This window comes from Athene cunicularia, assembly GCF_003259725.1.
Source record: "Athene cunicularia isolate RWA chromosome 17 unlocalized genomic scaffold, athCun1 chr17_part1, whole genome shotgun sequence".
Taxonomy (NCBI): Eukaryota; Metazoa; Chordata; class Aves; order Strigiformes; family Strigidae; genus Athene; species Athene cunicularia.
Window position 1 is genome coordinate 5,646,200 of NW_020799122.1, and position 17,121 is coordinate 5,663,320.

The 17,121-nt window shown below is 46.2% G+C and overlaps 1 protein-coding gene across 3 annotated transcripts in view; it reads right to left on the reverse strand.

The window, feature by feature from the left end:
• Positions 1–17,121, reverse strand: part of FUBP3 (far upstream element binding protein 3) — a 39,498-nt gene that overhangs the window by 1,794 nt on the left and 20,583 nt on the right. For 2 of the 3 annotated variants that reach the window (XM_026860414.1, XM_026860413.1), the window contains exons 9-18: positions 16,878–16,976; positions 14,796–14,900; positions 14,300–14,402; positions 13,527–13,627; positions 12,135–12,276; positions 7,246–7,406; positions 6,317–6,390; positions 5,738–5,814; positions 1,588–1,659; positions 746–873 (exon numbers count right to left, since the gene is read on the reverse strand). In XM_026860414.1, the coding sequence (XP_026716215.1) occupies positions 746–873; positions 1,588–1,659; positions 5,738–5,814; positions 6,317–6,390; positions 7,246–7,406; positions 12,135–12,276; positions 13,527–13,627; positions 14,300–14,402; positions 14,796–14,900; positions 16,878–16,976 (1,062 nt within the window). The remainder of the gene's footprint in view (positions 1–745; positions 874–1,587; positions 1,660–5,737; positions 5,815–6,316; positions 6,391–7,245; positions 7,407–12,134; positions 12,277–13,526; positions 13,628–14,299; positions 14,403–14,795; positions 14,901–16,877; positions 16,977–17,121) is intronic. The other variant, XM_026860415.1, reaches the window with a different exon arrangement.

Below are 17,121 nucleotides of genomic sequence, written 5' to 3' on the forward strand. Positions count from 1 at the left end.
CTCGACCTCGGCGCTGCCGCAGAGGCTGCAGCTGCCCGGGGACAGTGCTGGCTCCCCGCACTGCTGCGCCCAGAGCAGCCCCTGCTCCGAGGAGCTGCAGGGAAAACACCACTCAGGGGGGAGCAGCTCTGATCGCTCAGAGGTGTATGTGTGCTGCGCTCGGACTTTTTGCCAAATACTACGACATTCGTTCTGCAAACCCGGCGCTTGGGAAAGCCCTGTGGGTACGACCACACAACCCTCTGATGGTCCGAGCAACAGGTGAGGTGAGATTTCACTTGGCAGCTGGTTAATCTAAGTTATTTTTCAACAGTTTTCCGCTCCCTTTCAGGACAGGGCGCTCCTTCCCCAGCTCTTCCCTAGTACAAAGCTTGCGAGAAAAAAGGGAAAGCCTGCACATACAGTCCCAGCTCACACAACATGTCAGTGTTGTGCTGCTTCGCCAGCCTGGCCCCACCATTCCCTTCACTTTAACTTCCCAAAAACCACAAAACAGCTTGAGTGTTATCAGGAAATACCCCCCTGAAGAAACAAATAACCCCCCGGTCCTTTCCCAAAAAACCCTTCACCCCGTACAGGGAAATAAGACTCTGATGCTGAGACAACACTTCTGCGATCACTTCCCCCGCCACAAAATTGTCTCTGCTTCACCATGTGAACCCAAAGCAGAGTCTCCATACACCAGGGCAAGGCCAGTGTACCCAATTCCCGAGAGCAGCAGGGTTCAGGGAACATGAATACAGACCTGGCTGTGGGCCTGAGCCTGCCCTAGTGTCTGCCCGTAGTAGGCAGCCTGCTGTCTGTAATACTCTGCCCAAGCCATCGTGTAGTCCGGCTGGGAACTTGCCTGAGAAGCAGCACTGGCAGCGTGACCTGGAGGAAAAGGGAAAAAAGGGAGAGATGAGCAATTCAGTGAGACCGAGCCTAGGCTTAGGATCTCCTTTTGTAAAGCTTAAAGAAGAGCCAGCCCCCTTCCAACAGCTGCAGACATCCGAGAGCAACACTGGCTATCTGCTGTTTGGCCACGACAGGACAGGCTTTGAGCTGGCTTGCAAGTGACAAGCCGACAGCAGCCACAAAGCACCAAGAGACCGTTCCCGTGGCCGCAGGGACAGCCTGACAGCCTGCACCCTTCCTCCTTGGCCCGAAGGCTCCAGCAGCACAGCGCCAAAAGCAAATCCAGAAGTCGGCATCACGTGCTGCTTAAGAGAGCGGAGAAAGCCAGGCCCATGTTTTCCCACGTGTGCAGAGCTCTCTTGCCCTCTCAACAACCCAGCTTCAGCTCTCTGGTTTCTGTTAGCATCAGCTCTTGGTGTGCTCTACATTTCCCCCAGGCAGGCCAACCGCAAATGTGAGCACGAGGTGCACCATGGTTCAACGGGAGCAACTCTCCTGCGGCGCAACAGCGGACGGCACAACCGAGAGCCTGCAGCGGGAGAGCTACGCGCACCACCACCAAGAGGAGAGGGGGTCTGCAGAGGACTGGAAGCTGATAACGGCAGGGGATGGAGACTCAAGTCATCAGATTAGAGTTAACTCTGTCTGTAACAAGAGTTGATTCATCTCCAATAACCCTGTTTCACTCACTCTGTTTTTTGAAATACTCCTCCCATGCTTTGCTGTAATCGGGATGGCTGTTCTGCTGCTGGCTCTGTTGGCCTGTGCAAAGATGACAACAAGGGGCACGTCAGTAGGGAACAGGTGACAGTTTCCAGCCAGTGACATCTACCTTTCCACTAGACAGGCCCTGGATATACCTCAGTTGCCCAGACTTCACACTTCAGTTTCCACCTTTCTAAAGCGTTGGGCATCTTCAGTTTGGGGAAAGCCGAGGAAAAGCTCAAGTTCCTGATTTCACCTCACCTAGGCTCTGTTAAAGGGCATTATGTCAAGTCTCCCCCCCTGCTGGGACCCGCTCAAGCCAAAGCACAGCGGCTGGGAACTCCTCAGTTTGCACATCGGCCCCCCCAGGCTGTCAGTCCACTCACATCCAGCACAGGGATGGAGGGTTGAAATGCCCAACAGAACTGAGACCTGTCACCTCGACCTCCAGCCACGGAGCTGCTGAGGAAACAGCCACGTTTTAAGTCATCTCACTTGGCTTTTAGGGGTTTACATCCTTCATCCCAACTCTCATCAGTGGATAACATCTGAGGGAGCCCCAGTGGGCAGTGCCTACCCATATACCGTGCCCACACATGAGCCTCCAGCGCATCCACCCCAGCAGAGAGCTCCAGGGCAGCCAAACTGCTACTGGCTGCAGCCCTCGGGACCGCAGGGAGCTGGGAGTCCCGCACGAAGCACAGGCAGCTCCACCTGCCCCCAGCACCGCCCCGAGAGGCACCCACGACACCCTCCTAACAGCCATGACTGGCTCTGTGGCGCAGCCTCCGGACTGCGCTGAGAAGCCAACGCCTGCACTGAGAGACCTCGCAGAGCCCAAAACCTTGGTCTTCACCTAGCACAGACAGACTCCTCCTCTTTGAAGCACTAAGACACCTTCAATCCAGCACGTCTAAGGGCTATTGCAGGGGAGGGTCCAGCCAGCGGGGTGCAGAGGCAGGATGCCCACGTTTCCCTTAAGAGTTAGAGCAAAGAGCCCTCAGCGAGACACACAGCAAACAAAAAAAGCCCTGAACAGAAAACACAGCAATTAGAAAACTGCAGAGAGAGGCAAGCACAGCGAGGGACGGCAGGGAAGGACAGGAGACACGCGTGGAGGAGAGCTCTCCCCAGCCCATCCGACCGCCTGTGCTCCGCACACAGCCCGGCCCCGCGACGCCGGCCGAAGGGGGGCTTTGAAGTGGGGGGAAGGGGGAAAATAATACACTGCGAGTGTGAAGTGGGTGGAGGGAACAGGGCAGCAGTGTCCTGTCCAGGGGCATAAAAGCGGGTTAAAAGACTTGACCAACGCTACAAGTCAGGACCTTTTCTGGCAGAGGTCAAGGCTGCCTCAACTGTCCACCTGCTAATGCCAACAAAGGACCTCCTTCAATGCCTTTTCTTCTAGGAGAATTACAGTCCACAGCAGGCTGAAAGGACACGCAGCTAAATGCATTTCACAGCAAAATGTTTCCCCAGCCAGTTAATTTATTTAAGATGGGGGGAAGTAATTAAAATCTAAATACATGTGTAGGGGGTGGGGGTCTGCCCCTCCTCCCACAAGGAGGGCACTCTCGAGCCTGTCCCTAGGAAGGCTGCTCGGAGAACGACTCAGCTCTTTGACAGGGCCAGCAGGGCTGTGAAAAAACAGGCTGCAGCACTCGGGGAAGGGCCCCTTCATGAGACTGTTTTCAAATGAAAACTTAAAGTGCAAAAGCAGGTATTTACCTAGTTTCTTATAATAATCCTCCCACGCCTTGGTGAACTCCACCTGGCCTGACTGGGTACCACTGCGATCTGCGGCAGAAGAAAGCGGTGGAGGCTGCTTAAAGCACAGCATTATCTTGTCTGTCCTCTCTCCTTACCAAGACTGCCTTCAGTATGCCTGGCTACAAACAGGAACATGGAGGATCCTAAGTAGACATGGAACTAGAGAGCCAACATTTTCCATCACGTTCAACAGCAGAAATAAAACATCTGCCCCCAAAACACAGCATTGTGATCCTAAACCCACAGAGGGGAAGGGTGATGGCAAGGCAGGATGCTTCACTGGTCGTGGGAGCCACCAGAAGCCTGACACACTCATAGCAAAACAGTCATCACCGGGGTACAAGCTGCATTGTCAGTAACTGGGGGATTCAAAGGGTCTGTGCTTCTTGTACCAGGCTCCAAAGCCACAAGATGTGAGACTGAGACATGTCTACATGTTGCAGGAAGGGAGATTCTTTTTATCTTTCTTAGTGCCTGGTGGGCAGGATAAGAGGATTTTTCAGGGAGGTGAGAATGAAGACAAGTTACTACGGTGAATTTCTAAAGGCATCTCGCAAGGCAAATAGCAACATGCATTTCACAGGCATTTATTCAAAGGCTTTATGGGAATATAAAAATTACATCTGTTGTAGAGCTTTCCCTGCTGCACTGACTGCTCTGCTTGCCCAAGCTCAGGGAAGTCCAGTGCTCTTGGGGGTGCACAGGAAAGGATTGGAAATTTTTCCTGTAAAAATAGCTAATGAGAAAATACTCTTCTTCAGTATCCTACTATTCCACTCCTGTACAAAAAAAAAAAAAAGTCCTTTCAAGCCCACCACTGCATTTTGCTGTCCTGAAAACAGAACAACTACTGACTACAAGTCCCTAGAGCTCAAAGGAAAAGTTATGATTTTTAAACTGTAACTGCTAAGGAGCAAGACTCTTCCAGCAGCCTTTTTTTTTTTTTTTTTTTTTTTTTTTTTTTTTAAGTTTAACACACTCTTCCTATGCAGCGCTCCTATGTCCTACTGTAGCATACAGTTTAGAAGCACACTAACAATGCAGCATTGAGGATTTCCAAATTTCATAAATGCACAATTTTATAAACATTAAAATGTCATTAGCGTTACAGGGAATCACAAGTATAATTGCAGGCACTGCTCCTCCAATGGTTCCTCTACCTCGGACACCTCAAAGGAATGGAATTTATATTGAAGTTAATAATCTATTTCATTGCTAAATCAGCCTTAGCACTGAAAAGCACTTGTCATTAAACCCAAACACACTTACTTTTTGGTGCTTAGCTTTAGTCTTCACAAGACCAGGCCATTAAAAACATTCTTATTTCCTGAACAACTGTGATTGAAAAGTGTCTGTTGGACATTACTGCCCATTGCATGAGCTTTGAGGTTACCAAGCAGACTATGAATCTGCTGTTTAAGGCAAACAATTACTCTGGCTGTTGAAGACACAGGATGATGCAGTTATCCACATCACAATCAGCATTTATTACTGCTAATATCCTGAAAAGGGGGACTCCCCATTCCAACCTGCTGAACTTTGACTAAAGAGGCTTTTAGGAAGAAATGACACTTCAAAACTTGAGGAGTATCAGCCAGCCTGACTCAGTGCTGGTGGCTTGAAGTGGAAAGCCCAGCAGTAGCGGTGATCTGGGTTCAGTTTTTGAACTCATGACTAAGGATATGCATACATTGTTTGTTTGTTTGTTTTGTTTTTTTAATTATTTATTTGAAAACAGCATTTAGCACTGTGGAGGCCGAGTAATTCTCATCGACTCCCAGAAGGATACAAGGGGACTACTACAGCCAGTGTGGACGAACAAGAATAGGAGCCCTGTCTATGTGTTCTTCCATTTTCTACACCTCCTTTCCCAGTCTTTCCATCAGACTGGGAGTTTAACAGTGAGAACTACTCATATGGAACATTTAAAAAAGAAAATAAGCAAGAACTGATAAGGTGAAGAACAAAGAAATGGAGGGCTCTCCATGAGACACGATGTGCCTGTCAGGGGGAAGGGAAGGAAGAAGGGGTTGGCAAGTGCTTGCCTGGAGAATCCGGGTAGAAGAGAGCCTAAGGCAGAAATGTTTTTGTTAGAGAGGAACAGCAAGACCCAGGTTTCTACACAAGAGAGCAGAAACAGGCAGTAAGCGGTTAAGCACACAAAAGGCATTACAGTTTTCAGTGGGCTTCAGCTTATCCTGAGCTCAGACACCACAGCATGCCTCCACACACCTCTTCTGCTCAGGAAATTCTTTTGCTGTTTTCACACAGGTGGTCTCACAGGTGAACCTGCATCTTGCAGGCAGGAAGCAGCAACTGCAAAGGGAACACCAACCCTTCTCCAACCCAGGTCCTAGACACTTACTTGGGACTTGTTGCCCAGGCTGCTGCCACGTCTGGTAGGTACTGCCCCAACCCTGCGTCATGAACGCCTGAGGACCACTGTAGAGGACAAAAAGGCGCGTTGAGGTAGACAATAAAATATTGAACAGGCCGTATACTGGAGGCTGCCTACAGAAACAGAATTGTTACTTATGGTCAATGACTGCCGAGCAAGCAGGTGAACACGGGAACAAAAGGGAACTGTGTAGGTGTGAGTGCTAACTGCACTGACACTCGTCTGTTTCTGCAGCCAAGATGAAAACACACGGCACTGCACAGCGCTCCTTGTGCAGTGGGCAGTTCAGGCTTCTTTCCATGCTCTCACTGCCCTAGAGACATGAATTCTGGAGATGCCAATACCCACCTTGTTTATAATTTAATAGGTAAAAATCTTTCCTGTGGAGAAGCTTAAAGGATTCATCTCACTTGCTTCTGAATGCTCAATCTTCCAAAGGCTCTGCTTACACACCACCCCTCCATGGACGTCCACCCTTTTCTCCATTGCTTTTATAGCTCCCAGCCATTCCCCACAGCCCGTCCATGAGGAGATGGAGAAACTCACTTTTGATGAGGTGTAGCGGGTGCTTGGCTGAACGGACTTTGACCAAATCCTCCAGGTCCACCCATGCTGGTACCCTGTCACAGAAGACAGATATTTAATGCCAGCTCTAAGCGCAGCATGGAGGCAGCTAGCATGAGCAGTAAGAAAGAGGAAGACAACAGGCTGGGTCACATTCCACTAAACCCCAACACCTGAAAGAAGTGACTGATTCTCCAAGGATGAAGTTCTCAGGACTGTCAGCACAGTCCAGGAGCCCAGCTTCAAAAGCAACTCCGGCCACAGCCCACAAAGGGGCTAATGGGACTATGGCACAGATGGAAGTTTTCCTCTGAATAGTCTGGATCCCAAGGTCGGTATCAAGCCTTCTCCTCTCAGGCAATTTGGCACAAAGGTTGCTTTTCAGCTTTACTATGCCTCGTGTTTCACTGTTCTCCACACTTCCTTTTACCCAAGTCACCCCCTTCAGTAGTACTCCAGCCTGACATTATTAAGCATACCACAGCACTGCATTAAGCAGAAGATAAAAGTCATCCTGGATTTACTGGAGCAAGGAGTTGAGTGTTACTTTCAGTATGATGATGCCAGGATTGTGTCATTCTCACATAGTGACTCTGTTGTCTTTCCTTCAAAAAAACTCCTTTGACAGCCTTCTCATACCTTATTATTGCTATTCTTCCCTCTCATACAGCTGCACACTACCCTTGATTATGTCAGCAAACAGTCAGATCCTTCTGGGACCACATCAAAAACTACTCCAATAGATGCTGGAGGGCCATCAAAAGTTCAAAGCAGCTGCTAACAAGCAAGTGGTTTTGAAGCTAAATAACACAGGTGCCATATCCTGTGCCATCCTGTAAGTCCAGGCCTACATGTACCTAAAACATCACACCTGAAAGACACAGACCAAGATCAACAGAGATGAAACTTACACCAACTTTCTCATCTATGAGATGTCTAGCAAGTTCAATTTGCTGGGGAACTCCTCTGATTGTGAATATTCGTACTCCAGGGTCTGTGTTTGGAGGCGGGTTTCTCTGGAGCTCCACATGGGCTCCTGACTGCTGATTTATGCTCTTGATGTTCTCACCACCTGCAGAAAAGAAAACCAAGACACAAGGAGAGATACTCAGCACCTCCTTACATAAAAAGGCACCAAAGTCTGGTTCTAGTAATGGAATATAGTTTTAACTACCTCCTGCATGCCTCAAGGGAGGTGGGCAGAGGATGGCAACAGCATAAGGAATCACAGTACCTGAGCTCGTGTCGCTCCTTTACACCACCTCATCAGCATGACCTGAAACTGAGCTACTGCAACAGTTTCTGGGGTCATGGATGGTGCTGGTTTAAGAATACACAGTCCCCCAGTGTGTGCATTGCTCGGCTCCTAACAAAATGCAGCATGGCTGAGATACACTTTGACAAAGCAGATGCGAAAACTGTACTGACTGAATTCCAGTGGTTTTGCAGAGCTGTTCACAATTCTCCAGAAAAAAAAAAATCACCTGTGACAAAAACGTGATTTTTCTTGAGGCTTTCTTTTCATTGCTAGACATTTCATTCCACTAAGGCAAAAAGCCACCAGCCACATACCTTGTAGCTTAACAACAAAGCTTAAGCTTTCTCACAATCATGTGCTGTTCAACAGCTCATTCCCTCAGAGAAGTCTCCGCTTACCACGCGCTTCCCATTCCCACCACGGCATACGCATCCCTCCACTCAGCCCCAGCAGTGCAGGATTCCAGGCAGCCTTCCACTATTTCAGAGTTAGTTGTGCAAGCAGCGAACATGTCTGGCTCGCTGGCCATCTGGATACACTAGAGCACAGCAGTGCTTCGAGCAGGATGCGGCAGGGCCAGCCAAAGTAGATCTGATTTCCTGAAGACCTGCTAGGTCCCGGTCTCTTAATGAAATTTGCTTAACAAAAGCCTCAGCCAATGTTACAATGGTTCAATTCTTCCTTTGGAAGCTCACACAACTTACAGACCAGCTCCACTCAACTGGAGAAATTAAGGATGTGGGGAAGGAAGGGGTTTTACAACTTTTAAATCACAAACCAAAAATCACCAGCCAAAAGGACATACAGCAAGAAGGAAAGAGCAAAGGAAACGAACCAGAGATTTTTGATCAGTTTTTGTTTTTGGACAGTCTTTTTAATTATCTCCTCAATTTTGCTCACATTTCCATCTCTATACATCCAGCACAACTTCAAAACAAACTGTGGATGTTGCAGACACTTGTTCATTTCATTGTAATGGACTCGTGACCTTTTTAACATTTTAAAGCCTTCTTGGGGAAGGGAGGAGGAAAAGTTGCCAAAGGGCAATTAACTCTTTCTAAATGAATTTTTGAAGATGCATTTAACAAAAGATAATCGTGTCACATCCCTGGGCAGACAACAGCGATTGTACTGTGCAGCCAAAAGCCAAGCCACTTGTTTTCAGTCAAGCATGGGAAAGCGGTAAGATGAAGTTTCAAAACCAAGGTGGTTTTTTTTTTATGTAACACTTTTGTCTGATGCAGACTTGTTCGAGGCTCTGGTTTTTACATACTAAGGTGAGATCTGAACGAACAGCCACTTCATCTGCTTAACAAAAACATAGGACCCTATCATTCTGGATCATGAAGGAGTGGGAGAACTTCTTCACTGCGTGACAGAGGCATAACCATAGCTTGCTACTTGCACAGCAGACTAGGTTTCTCTTTCCAAAAAGGCGTTAAAATTTAAACCAGTCTCATCAAACCAAAAGTGAGAAGAATACAGATTTCAAATCATTTCCCCACTTAGCATTCAGCACTAAGGTGGTAGTAGTTGGGTCTGTTTCCACATCAGCTCCCTCCTAGACTATATTGCAGGATCAAACTAGTTGGCACTCCTGGTTTGGTCAGAGGCTGCAAGCTCCCACCTCCTGTACCAGGACTTGGTGGCCTTCTCCTCCTTACCCTCCAGTCTGGCACTCAAAGTGCTCTTTCCCACCCAAGCTACCCCAATTCAGGCTCCAGATCATGCAAAGGGAGTGACGCAGTCACCACGACGCTGCCTGGTGCCGGAAGGAGTTCATTTTCCCCCATAATGAGGTGACCCACTCGGCACATGGTGGCTGTCTAGAGACGCATTCAGCAGCCCGCTCCATTCTTCTACCTGATGGGGGGCAGAAGTGATCCAAGAGTGGCCCCCCAGCTGGACGTGAAATCGTAAAGCAATTAATCAAACCTGCTAAAAGGCAGAGCTGACAAGAGCCAGGCCGGCCACGTTATCTGTCAATATTGCTGTATTTATCATGGAAATCCAGCGGGGGCCCAGAGAGGCTGTGGTTTGTTTCCAAGCACCACCAAACAGAGAAAGCACTTGACATGTGTATGGCACTCGTCTCCACCCTTCCTCGAGTCTTTCAGAAAAGAAAAGCTGCACCTACCCACCCTCTAGAGGAAAAAGCTACGCACAGGATTTGCAGGGAGTTGCAGACTTCTTATCAGCTCATACAGGCTCATGGTCTCAAGCTGAGAAATGATGGCCACAAGAAAAGAGCCCTAGATCTTCTATCATACATGCTGCAGAAACTGACCTGAGAAATTTCCTCATCTCCCTCTTTTCCCCGCTTTGCATGGTGACATGGAGGTGGAAGAACAGCAGCAGTCACCTGGGCACATCACATACACTACACCCAGGGGCCCAGGATACCCTCCTGCTTGGGTGCAAACCTCAGAGACCAAACTGCACATGCTGCAGGACTTGGCCAGCTTTTACAGAGGAGGCTAACAGCCAAGTCCTGTACCACAGTGAGGGGAAAAGAAAAAAAAAAAGGCAAAAAAAAGCTGGAAAATGATCAGAAACTGAAAGAGGGGAGAGAAAAGGTTTTACAGTTGGTCACTTAAGAAAAGCCCACTCACATCCCCTCTCTCCTACACCTCCCCACAGGCAGTGGGAGAGGAAATAAGAATCAGGTGTCTCACATCAACACAGAGTACAGAGCATCCACCCTGGGCCAGGCCCCAACAGGCAGTGCTACAGTCATCACTCACTTGACAAAAATGAAGGCTGCAATAGACTAAGAGCATAAGCACTGTAAGAACACCGATTACAAGGTAGTATTACAAAGCTACAAGCACTCAAATCACCATACAACTAGTAATTAGTCACTCCAGAAAGCTTCTGATCTGGCTGGGTAAGAATCCCTATTTTGCTGTTGTGGAAACAAAAGTAAAAAGCTACCCTTCACCCCCACAGCGAGCCTGTGCCTGGCCTTGCACTTGAATGCTAGGACATCCAACTCCACTACCTGCATTTATCTTTTCAGCACACAGTGCTCTCTGTAGTCACAAATGCTCCACTTCAGTGCACTGCTGAACAACAAGTGACCTTTTCTGATCCTTTATTAAGGATGACTAATGGATACAGCAATAAAGTTTCATTATAATTTGATTTTTCCATACATATAACTCTCACCTGTGGGCTTAAAATGTGCTTTGCTTGATCTTTTGCCCAACTGGACTGTTCAGTGAGATCAAGCATAGTAACTGCAATTTCTGCATAATGGGAAGGACAGGTGTTTTTTCACATTTAAAGAAGTTTTCAGGTTTGTGAACAGGTTTATGGCAAAGAACACCATCTGAAAATGACCACAGATACCCTGCTGACATGCTTGTGTCCTGTATCTGTGTCCCTTGTTGTCCAATAAGGCAGGAGTTGAGGGTGCTACAGGGGCCAGACACATGGAAGGGAACAAACGAGATGCAGCAGGGTTGTGCAGCAGGGGAAAGAGGCCACAACACGTTTCATCACAAGCTCACTCTGGCCCAGCAGGACAGCAGGAAACTAAATGCCACTGAAACATGGCACAATGCCCTCAAGTCTCTGCCTCCTCTACTGCTGCGGCTAATCTGTCCCTACTCTATTCACCTCACCTCTGCTGAGGCTAAAAGCCAACTGCGATTACTTAAATACCAGTTAAGGCACATGTCATTCTTTCTGAACCAAGCAGATAGAAAAATTAAATACAACTCCTTTGATACATCAGTGTATTAACTCAGAAGCATCACAACAATTCAGAGTAAGAGCGCTCTTCTACTCTTGGCTGTAACCCAAGTCCTGCCATTACCCGACCCACAGCTCATGCTCTATTACACACTGAGACTGCTGCTGATGCTCTGGTTTCATAACTGTCTTGGTACTATACTGGTTCTTGACAGGAAGGCCAGATGACTCCTTGTCCATCTCCCTAGCACAAGAGATTCAACAGTTAAGGCAGCCAAGGGGCCTGCATGGCAGCGAACATGCTTGTCTGAGCAAGACAAGGTGTGCCAGCCTGCTCTGTGACAGGCTCAGATACAGACAAACCCCGCTGCTTCACTTTATTCATCACACACTTCAGGTACGTGGCCGTGTGCAGCTACTGTCATTACCACATTCAGAGACCTTCCATTTTATCACATGGCACTCACAGAAATCCAGCATGACGAAATGACTGTTCTGCTTGTCCCTGATAAACTGTCCTTTAAATGAATTCTCTATAAAAAGAATCCACAAATGAACCTGCCTTTTCTCAGGCAGCTGCTTGTTATAACAAGCTTACTTGACAGCTCTGCATGAAGAGCCTCTCTTACAGATTGTGAACAAGGGCCTGGAGAGTACAATTATGAGTGAGAGCACCACAAAGAAAACAACCACAAGCGCTTATAGCTTATTCCTATGCTGCATTCACCAGCCACTAAATACCTGCAATTACAGAAAACTCCAAAGCCTCACTGTCAGGCAACAAGAACGCAACCAACCTGAGAGAGAAAGATTGCAAGCTTGAGTATTTAGTGTCACTGGACCTACCTTTGCCTATAACAAGACCACACTTATCGGCTGGCACCGTGTAGGTTATCTCCTGCATGCCCCCAGGTGTTCCAACACTCCAGTCCCCACGGCCACGACCTCTTCCTCGGGCAACAGCCAAGCTTCCAAAGCCATCTCGTTCCTTGGAAGGCAAAAAATTTGCATCAGTGCTTTTTGCTGGCCTCAATGCACATTAAAAACAAAATAAAGCAAGGTAAGTTAAACTGCATTATAATCAATGGCACTGAGTTAAGATATTCTTGGACTTCAGTTTCACATTCAAGATTTTGAAGCACTTTAAAGAAATGCCAAGTAATGTAGGTTACAGTTGCCTTCCTGACTCAGGAAGATATTTATATATTTTAAATGCATGCCTTTATATCTGCTGAAATAAACCTATAAATAAGTATCAACTACTAAAGGACTTTTAGTTTATGATGGGAGCTTTCCCTTAGAGCAACCAATAGATCTTGGTACTGACACACACAGAAGTTGCTTCCAAACCCTTTCAAGTGTCATTCTTTAAAGAACTGCTGGAATTACTCAGCTGAAATGCACATTTTCCAAAACTTCCGAAGGAAGCTTTTAAGTTCAAAGACACTTAAAGGACATACCTATTTTGGGTAACTGATTTCTCCAAAAGACCATGGGCAGCCAGAGGCTATCATGACAGACCTCAAAATTTAAGTGGATTATTAAAAAAGAAGGAATCAAGTATTCAAACCACATCTCAGGGCAAGAAGAGATATCAAGACCTATCCCTTGATGGACAAATCATGCTCAGGTTTCCAGTCTGGAATGACCTAACATCTTTACTTCTCATAATACAAAGGGAATATACAACCCCCTTGGTGAGTGCGCCCATTTTTGTTATTCTTGCCCTTGGCAAAATGCAGTTATGTTCGTTTCTTTCTCAGAGCACAGTGACCACATACGTGAGCACTTGCTGCCTTCCCTGGCCACTGGACCAGCAGACCAGAGTCTGAAGAGGAAGCACCACGGAGCACCGTTAAAGCTCTGCTGCCCATGTGTTACTCAGCCTCCCGTCACTGCCTCACCCCACTGCTGGACTCCATTCCATCAGGCCACTGTTTCCAAATAACGTAAGAACAACTAAACACGGGGTAAACATGAAGCTACAGTAAGGCCTCATAAGAGTGACTGAGAATGGGGGACTTCCCATAGTTCAGTTAGCCCATATTACATTAAAAAACACAAATAAACAAACCCACAAACCTAACAGTTCTGTCCTGGGCAGCAGCACGTGTGGCCCACCAGAGGGAAAATTTAACACTGCTGTTCTTCAGATGGTGGCATCTATCCACAGAGCCACATACATGCAGACTACATTCCCATATAAGCACCTTCCTCCCAAGAGCCTCCAGAACCCACCTGTGCTGTGAGAATGAGCTCGCTGATGATGTGTGCTGCGTGTTGACACCTATCGGGAAGGCCCATGACCTGTGCGACTCTTTCAGAACTAATCCCATCATCTGTGAAGAGAGGTGGCAAAGCCTAAATTAAAAAGAGAAAACATCCACCCACCAACAAAAGCTTCCTTCTAGCACCACCACTGCTAACGGCATTTTCACATACCATAACTACCCCAAGAGCTACCTCTTCCCTCCACCTTCAGCCCTTCTTCCATGGACTGAAAGAAACCAAATCCCAACCCACACTGCAGAGGGAACAGCATTTAAAAGGCACCACTTTCAAATGTCAAAAAGCCATGAAAGAGACTGATATAATTTTAAGAGGACAAAGGCAGCTTTGATAGGTGATCAGACAGCCAAGGACCCAGAGAAAGTTACTTAGAATTAATCAACTCCTGATCCCCAAAGGCTTTAATGTCCTGAAGGAGAATTCTTTAACAGGAAATAAAAGGGGTTTTGTTATTGTTATTTTGTTTATCCATTTAATTACCACTCAAGACATGACTGTTGTGACATCTAATGTTTGCAAATGAGCTGTATATAATTTTATTCTCTGAAAAACAGAAAGTGCAAAGGAAGCAGCACATCATATTTAAAATGTTTTCAGAAAGAGACACAATCCACCTCTAAGTTAGGAAGGCCTAGCCGCTGTAACCTTAGATCAGATTCACTTTAGCAATCCCAAGCTGGAACACTGTTCAGAGAGTAATGGCTCTCCATCCTCACACAAACCTGGTTTAAATTGAATCCTAACTCCAGCATCATTCTGAATCTTTTTGATCATTTCTCCATTTCTTCCTATCACAATTCCAACAGCAAACCTGGGCACAGAAACCTGATGGGAAAGGCAAAGCAGGATGAAAGCTCAGAGAACTAGACTGAATTACTCTGATTTTACAAGGAGATGCTCTTAACTATGAGGACAGGTCACGTTAAGCAGCTCCAGGCTACAGAACCACATCCCTTAAGAAAAACAAACATGTGGCCACAAATTCCTTCCCCGCTAAATGAACTCTGCACTACAAGAATGCAGCTTAAAAAGACAATTAGAAAAGTGCCATCTGGGAGTCCATGAGAACTCCTCTTCTTTGCAGCCAGAGTCACTCTTCTGGCAACAAAACACAATACATTTAGAAATATGCTTACAGGTTACATGTGCAATTTGATGACTTCCACCCACTACCCATCCCACAGGGAGGTTAGCAGAGTACTCGTGAAGAAAACATACCTCTATGCTGCCTCCTCCCATTCTAGAACTGAAATCATTGCGTACGCCTCGGAAGTCTGCCTGATCTTTCTCTCGGATGATCTCCAGTACCATTTCCCTTGCTTGCTACATGGGGAAAGAAGTTACAGTTAGCTTAAAATTATTCTGCTTGCCATCTTGGTGTTAGGGCCTCAACAGTGGCTAACGATCAGGCTTCAGACAAAGCGATCTCCATCTGCTTAAGGGAAACAGCATTCTGATTTAGAGTTCTTTCACCATAGCAATGGAGATCTGTTCTTGATGGCATCTTCCACGTCTGACAAAACCTGCCAAGTGTGCAAGGTGGCAGCTTCTTGTGTGGAATTGTTTCCTTCAGTCTTTCAGAAAAAGGCCCTTCACCTTTCAAAGTATCTTTGATGGGTTTTTTGTTTTTAAATTAAAGGAAGCAAAGGCCCTTTCCTACTGGACAGAATTGAAACCAGTATAGTAAGGCAGAAACTGTGGTAGCTTAGCAGAGATCACATCCATTAAGAGCTAGAGAGAATGTACCAAGGAGGCAGGTGGGCAGTAGAGAGCTTATTGACACTTATAGAAAAATTAAGCCCGTGTCTGCAGTAATCCAGCAAGACATTTTCTGAGACAAATTAATATTATTCCTAGCTACTTGCCGCCCTCAAGGCCATTCACAAGCTTTCACGTAGCCCAGCTAGTAAAAGTGTACCTTAGAAATAAATCAACAGTAGAAAAAAAAAAAAAAAAAAAAAAAAAGCAAGCCTACAAGTTGAAACCAAAGCCTTTGTTTCTATGTATTACCAGTCAAGCTTTTGACATTTTGGTTCTATTTCCAAGTTTGAGGGACACTGGTGGATCTGACTCCTTCCACATTTCTACAGATTTTCCATCCCCCTGTGGTACTTTTTACAGAAGGAAACAACTCAAGACATTTAAGAGATGCCAAGAGAGAAATAAGGAAAATGGAGATTTCACAGGGATTTCAGAGAGTTAAGAAACACTCTTGCAGCATCTAGAGAATCCCACTGAACCCAAGGATTCATCAAGCTTCTTAAGTGCTTTCTAAGCATGCTCAACTCTTCTAAACGCCTCAAAGATCTTCCAGCCTATGCAGTCTCCACGATTGCTTGGCACAATTTATGGCATGGAAAATGTGACAACAGCAAATCTTGCAGGGCAGAAGCTGCCACCTGGAAAGCAGCAGTACTTAAAAAGTATGATTTGGTTAAAAGTAGCAAGACTGCCATTGAACTACTTTTTGCTCATCTGTGCCTCCACAATAAGAACTTTGAAAAAATTAAATCTAAAAGCCCACTTGCAATAAGATGTTTGAAAAATACAACCCAAACGTACTATCCCTGAGCAACATCAACTGTTGCAGCAATTTATGATTAGGGAGATCCTATGAAACAGAACTATTTTTATTAGAGACAGGAATGCTAAGCTAGATTTAAAGTACTTAGCAAGGTATGAAAAGCACTTGCTGAGAAGTGGAACATGCCACAGTTAAACTTTAATTCTTTAATTCAAGTGCTTCCATCATGCTGCAACCTTCCAGTCTCCAGCTGATCATGGGTTTCTGCTTTGAACCGCAGGTATGAACATATCTGTAGAACCCTGACACAAGGAGACTGAGGTACCAATACTAAAGAAAACCCCTTGGTTTCAGGAGTTGTCATGGGATTATTTTTTTTAATTACCTGCGTCAATTGGCTGTCTGAGATAGTGAACCTTCCCAAAAAACTCTCTCAAAGGTGTGATTAAGTTAGTCATTTGCTCAAATAACCATTTTTTTGCTACATGGACTGCAAAGCATTTCAAAGTGTCTTTCTTCAAACCCTCCTCAGCTCTTCTCCTACCCATGTCTAATACCTATGGGGAGTGAGAGCTCCTAGGTTACCCTGTGAACAAGCCAGCACTTGCTAGTCTTGTGTTTTAACCTGCCCTACTCAAACTCATCAACCTTACAGAACAAACAAAACCGGCAAGGATCGTTAGAGTTGGATTCAACTTCATTAGATGCTCACAAAGACGCTAAAGTTTAAATTTCTCCTCAGTTCTCTGGGGCAACTGCTTACTTTTATTACATACCTGTACTTTATATGCATCTCCAGTAATACGGAGAGGTTTATCAGCTCCGGTAGGCAACGGACCATCTTGGATCATAATCATTTTCACACCTGTTCGCTCCTGAAGAAAAAGCACAGAGCACTTTGCTAAGCACAGTCCCTAAAACAAGGGACTATATTTTGGTTACTAAACATTAGGAAGGTCAAATCAGCAGCTTCACAGAATGCTACTTTAGCTCTTCACAGGTAATTATAGCACAAGCTCA